Raw genomic sequence first — 6000 nt, 5'->3', positions numbered from 1 at the left:
CTTCAGAACAAAGCAGAGATGTCTGGTAAAATCCAAGATGCTCCAAGAAATACATGGCAGTAGTACAATCTAGTCAGTTCTGTGGCTGACTTGCTATTTTGGAAATGGAAAAAAGGTTAGGATTTGTGGTCTGACTGATTTCCGAAATAAACTATATCAGCAGCTCATATTACATAAAATGTACCTACAATATTAGGTTTCATACCATTTCCTTATACTGAAAATAGTATTTTCAGGAATGATTATACATTTGGGAATTCATATGGGGAAAATAAGACCATTATTGTGCAAAAAACAAAAACCCAACCTTTATTTTTCACAATACATTTCAAGTACATGAAGAACATATTTACATTTCTCCTTAAGGCAAACAGAAATTGGGTTCTTATTCCTGAGTTGCTTAGCACCAGTAGAAATAGCAAATAAAAACCTAGGAAATGTTGTCTCTCCCTTTGAAGCAGCAGCTGCCTCCCATGCAAAATAATTCTGCTTTCACCACATTTCTTTTAATGAACTATTTATACTAATAATCTCTACTGCTGTTTCAAACAGATTTTTTGTATTTCAATTTCTTCGCAGAAACATCATGCTAAGATTGAACAAACTTTTTTAGTGTTTGTTATTTCACCTTACAAACTGTTTACTGACAAGACAGCACAGCAGTACTTTACTTCTTCTGCCTTTGCTAGCACATACATCAAGGTCTTCTCTTCAGTTATTTTAAGAGTTTTGTATCCCCAAATATCTAGAAAAACTAACATTATTTTCTTATGTCTCATGTGGGCTAGCTGCTTCTACAATTCTAAGTCACAACCAAGACAAGCAGAAGTCCACCACAGTGAATGCAGTTTTATAGGGCTTGATTTCACTAAAGTTAAAGGGGCAAAAAGAGTTAAAAAGCACATTAAAGTGTTGGAATTTAAGAAAAAAACCCTACAAACCAGTTTTTCAATGAAAAAAAAAGCTCTAAGTCTGACTAGTTTTTGAGCCATTTGCATTATTTCAAGAATTTAGACATTTGCCAGAACCTAAGCCGCTGAAATTCCATTTAAAGTAAAAAGGAAACATTTTCAAAGAAATTTTGACATTCTTTTACCTTCCTTGACTGGCTCTATCAAAAACTCCTAACTCCAATAGGCACTTTTCTCCCTTGACTTTTAGGAGGACTACAGGGCATGATCCTAAAAGAGAAAACATTCATTAAGTAAAAAATAAAGTTCCTATTTAACGTAATTGTGTAGCCCAAGCAGAAAGTCAATAGGGCAAAATTGACTCTTCAGTGTGCCTTCCTCAGTGATCTGTAGTGTGGAAAAATGTTTTGTTTCAAATTACACTCACTGCTCGCTCTTTCAGGCATTCCTGACACAATCATTTTTAACAGCTTGTCAAGCACACCAAGAGTTCAAGGCTTCTGTTACCATGTAGTCTCCCTCGGTGCCTGTCTCAGCTAATCAATGTCCCTCACAAATAATTTTTAAGCAAATACTGATATTTACAGTTGTTTAACTAAAGCATTCATTAAGAGAAACAGAACAACTGTGACTTGATTAAGCTTGTTTTAAAATGCTTATTAAAGCAAAAAACAAGTAATTTCTTAGTTGTTTTTCAGAGACTTGTTCAAGTTTTCTTCTTCTGCTAATATTGTATGTCTTCCTTCACAGCTGTTTCACTCAGCAGCAACACACAACAGTATATTGCATTGGGAATTACACATATCCAAATAGTTAGTTTTAAAGAGATTATCTTTAACAAGGAGAAGCAATCCCACAAAAAATCTGCATCCCACAGGTTTGCCAATTTCTTTTTCCTCTGAGAGATTATTATGAACTAAGCACCTAGGAAAATACAATAAATGAACCCAGATAATAAGAGGGACTTACAAAGTGCCTCACCAGTATCCCATGGGAACTCAAAAGGGAGCTGTCTACTGTTGGTAAGGCATCTCCCAAATGAGACTGAGGTGCCCCCTTCTCTCTGCCCCCTCTCTCCCCCGAGAAATTAAGATGAGTTGCAAAGGCTAAAAAAAGAAACAGTTATTATTCTGCACCTGGCATCACCTCTATACACTGTGAACAAAACAACTTGCTGCAGGTCACGAGAACAGCTGCACTGCATTTTTATTCTCATCTTATTTTCTATAATGTGACCTGCATGCAACTTTATTTCTAACATCAGCACTGCTGATTCTCCAGTCAGTATCCCCCTCTGAGAAGGCGCACTTTTTCAGTGATTGTTTCAATACCAAGATGCTAGAAAATTACAAAATTTTAGAAAACCTTATAGTTCTCCCTGGAACTCCTTGATCCCTAGTTTATTAAAAGAAACTGCACTGTATTCAGACTAAAATACTGTACCCCCTGAAAGTGACTGTTTATCTAGTGACAGTTCACCTCATGCATTTGGGAAATCTTGTCCTGCTACATTGGTTACTTTGCAAAAATCTGGGACACTGACACTTCTCTGCTTCTTGCCTCTTGCAAAAATTGGTCAGAATTGGTTGGAGCTCAGATCTCCATTCACGTTGGACATGGTGGACAAGGGAAAGAGGCATTCATTCAGGCTATGTCTCCACTACCCGCTACACTAGCTGAGGTAAAAAGACGATGAGCCTCTCCAGGCACCTCATCAAGGCAGAACAGTCCAGAGGAACTCATGCTAATACTTCCAGTATTCAGTATAGGTCACTGGCCTTAGAGAGTACTCACTGCGCATCACTGACATAGTCTGTGTCTCAGCTTGTTCAGAGTGGTAACTTGCACTCTTCCGACCTCTGATTTGAAGAATTAGCTCTACCTGCTCTTTTGAAGATGATACTGTGTTATCACAATCTGAATTCCTTCATGCAGAAGGGAGATGTGGGTAGAAATAAATTTCTGGATAGTTTTGAAATGCTACTCCCAAAGGCATCAACTTCCACAAGCAGAGTAAGAGACACTGCTCTTTCTTACAGTGCAGATGAAACAGATTACATCCAGTTTATTTATAAAAGTTTTATACACCTGAAATATCACAAACATTTACAACTTTCCTGTTTTCTTCTGAGTTCTGAAAAGACCAAGTCAGACAATTACACTGCTGTCTCCTTTGACTCTGATGTTTGTGGTGGCTTGAAGTTCAGTATCTCTTTATACGTAATACCTGGAAAACAACAGAAGAAAAATAGTGCTGCTGGTAAACTGAGAAAAGGGGCTGCACAGACTTGAGCAAGGGGCAACTGCCAGCATGGTAAGGCTTTCATCTAGGTGAGGAAGAGAGGCAAAAAAGGTAGAAAGAGTACAAAGAGTAAGGAAATCAAGGTCCATTTTATCCTAAGCCACCATTTCAGATTTGAAGAAGCAGCCCAATACCAAAATGTTGTAGGTGCTTTCCAAGGGATGCGAGTGGTGGCTTTACAATGCAGTGGGCATTCTTCAGCAAGATGTGCTGGGCATAGCATAATTAAAAATCAAGTTCTCATTTAAAAGTCAAAATACAACCTTCCAAAGTTGGATAAAAACTAGATTCAGAGGTAAATCTCTGCTGAGACAGTCTCTCTCAGTGACAGAAAAGAGCTAACTTAAAATTAAGGCTAGCAACAGTTGCAGCCCTGAAGAGCCATCAGTTTAAGAAGCTGTTTCCTGTTCTACATACTGAAAGGAACAAGTTACAGAAGTGACTTCTCTCCTACATTGCAGCAGATGGGAGGAAAGACACACAGACAAGTAGAGGAGAGAAGCCACTATTAGAAGGAAGAGAAGAAAACCTTTGGGGTTGGCTCCAGAAAGATCTGATGAGAGGAACACTGATTTGTCAACAGTGTTTCTCAGTCTTACTGCTGTCTACTTACTCCTTTACTCTACGAGTTATTTGGATGACCTTTCTATCTGTTCCTTTTTAAAACCATCACAAAACTGAACTCACGCTTCCATTCATCCAGTGGAAGATCCATGTTATCAAACGTGTCATCATATTTCTCAGCTTCGATTTCTTCCTCAGGATCATGAACAGGTTCAAAGTAAGGATGCATCAAAGCCTCAGCTGCTGTGACTCTCTTCTCTGCATCTAGCACCAGCATCTTCTCCAAAAGGTTTACAGCTATTCAACAACAACAACAAAACCCCATTACATTCAAATCATACCACCGATTCCAGCTTGTACACAGTAATGTTGCCCCAGAGATATTTTAAATAAATACAGAGTTACAAAACAGAATCACTGGGTGTTTGTTCTATAGCCACTGGGGCCCATCTGCACCACACAATACAGTGCTGTGAACAAGCTGGGACACATACAAAGCCTGATGCAAAGCAGAGATGCTCCGCTGCTTCCAAAAGCAATACAGCCACATCACCTCAGCTGGTGACTCTTCAACTTCTGGCTCCAGAACCACTGCATTTAGGGTTGCACAGGTGTCTTTGCACACTGCTGCCACTGTGTTGTGGTTTTAGGGTATATGATGACTTGACAGCAGCAGAATGAACAGATGGATGAAGAGCTAATGAGAATTGCTCTGCATGTGACCAAATCCAAGCCCTCAGCCCCAGCAGTACACTTTGAGGCGCACTGCAGCTCTCCACGATCAGAGTCTCAGCACAGACTTTATCTGCTATGTATTCTGGACCTCAGATGAAACACTAAAAATCTATGAAAATCTTGTATATTCCTCTCCAATGGATTTTGGATCAGGTACTATGTGAGACTATCAGAATGGGTAAGTGTAAGCAGACAAGATGACAGATTTGTTTATTCTCTCTTTTTCTATTATGTTCCTGTAAGAATGTTCCTGGGTCAGGTGGAACACTGAAAGGGGAGAGACAGCAGCATGCAACAGGGAGCTGCAACTCTTGCCTGTCACATCACGGATTCTCTCCAACCTTTTCTTCCAGAGCATGCGCAGCTGTTCTCTATGAAAGGAGCAGCCAGCCAGACTCAGAGGTGACGGGAAGAAACTTCCGAAAAACTAAATGGAAATGTGTGGAGTTTGCTGTAGCTCAAAAGGTCAGTGAGTTAACTGAGCAGTCAGGTAAGAGTTGCTTATCGATCCTATTGATTTCCATTGCAACTGACCTTATTATTTTAACTTCTTAAATAGAGAAGACCCAATTATCCTAATTTATATTTTAATAAAACCTAGCTTTTTGAGTGCTCAGTTTGCTGGAGAACAGATAAGGTTTGGGCAGATCCATCTCAAAGCTCTGCCTGACTGTCGTGTCACAGTTGTGCATACTTGGTATGCTCTTCTAGCTGTTTATATCTACCAAATACAAGCCAGTTCTTAGGAATGCACAGATGTTTCTCAGAAAGTATTCATTCCATCACTAAAATGTCACCTTTCTATTTGCTTGCATGTCTATTATGGATCAGATTCAGCTTTCAGAATTATATTTCAAATATAATACATAAAAAAATTTATTACAGATATTTTGTTTCCCAGGACTCTTGAGAAAGCAGATCCAGCAAAAACATCAAGCATAGGCTGGATCAGAGCCTAAAACACAAAACACTTCTTTTCCAACTCTTCAGGAAACATCTGATTCCTGGCAGGGTATAAACTTGGTTAAGTTTAGCCCTTAAAATCAAAGTTATGAATTATGGGAAGCAAGAGGTAGAACAGCATGAGAACCATCACATAACTGTCATGGTTAGCACATGACTGATGTTACTGCTGCTGCCTCCAATACAAACACAAGAACAATACAAATTGTACACATCCACACAAACTTTCTTACCCAAAGGATTCGCATACTTCAAGATGGATGCAAAATCTTTTTTCTGAACTTTTGGGAGGCTTTTGATATAGTTTTTTGCCTTAAAAGAAACATGAATTTTGAATTAGAAATTTGAGTTGTTTGTAATGTGACAACATTAACTTTATGCTTAATAGGCAACTTTTAATGATGCTTTGATACTGCATTGTACACATGGATTTGTTAATTTTTTTCCTATAAATGCTGATTATATTCAGATTCTTGCTGAGAAGAACTTTTTTAATCAAGCCTTATGATTGTGATTAAGAAATGA

The 6000-nt window shown here is 38.6% G+C and overlaps 1 protein-coding gene across 1 annotated transcript in view; it reads right to left on the bottom strand.

Moving 5' to 3' along the window:
• Positions 1–286: 286 nt before the first annotated feature.
• MAPK12 (mitogen-activated protein kinase 12) overlaps positions 287–6000 on the bottom strand; it is a 44342-nt gene continuing 38628 nt past the window's right edge. Inside the window, exons 10-12 of the mRNA XM_013956483.2 lie at positions 5709–5787; positions 3901–4074; positions 287–3138 (exon numbers count right to left, since the gene is read on the bottom strand). Of these exons, the coding sequence (XP_013811937.1) occupies positions 3068–3138; positions 3901–4074; positions 5709–5787 (324 nt within the window). The 3' untranslated portion in view covers positions 287–3067. The remainder of the gene's footprint in view (positions 3139–3900; positions 4075–5708; positions 5788–6000) is intronic.

Source organism: Apteryx mantelli, chromosome 1 (genome assembly GCF_036417845.1).
Source record: "Apteryx mantelli isolate bAptMan1 chromosome 1, bAptMan1.hap1, whole genome shotgun sequence".
NCBI lineage: Eukaryota > Metazoa > Chordata > Aves > Apterygiformes > Apterygidae > Apteryx > Apteryx mantelli.
The sequence above is the reverse complement of the archived record's forward strand: the minus strand, read 5'-3'. Positions and strand labels throughout refer to the sequence as shown.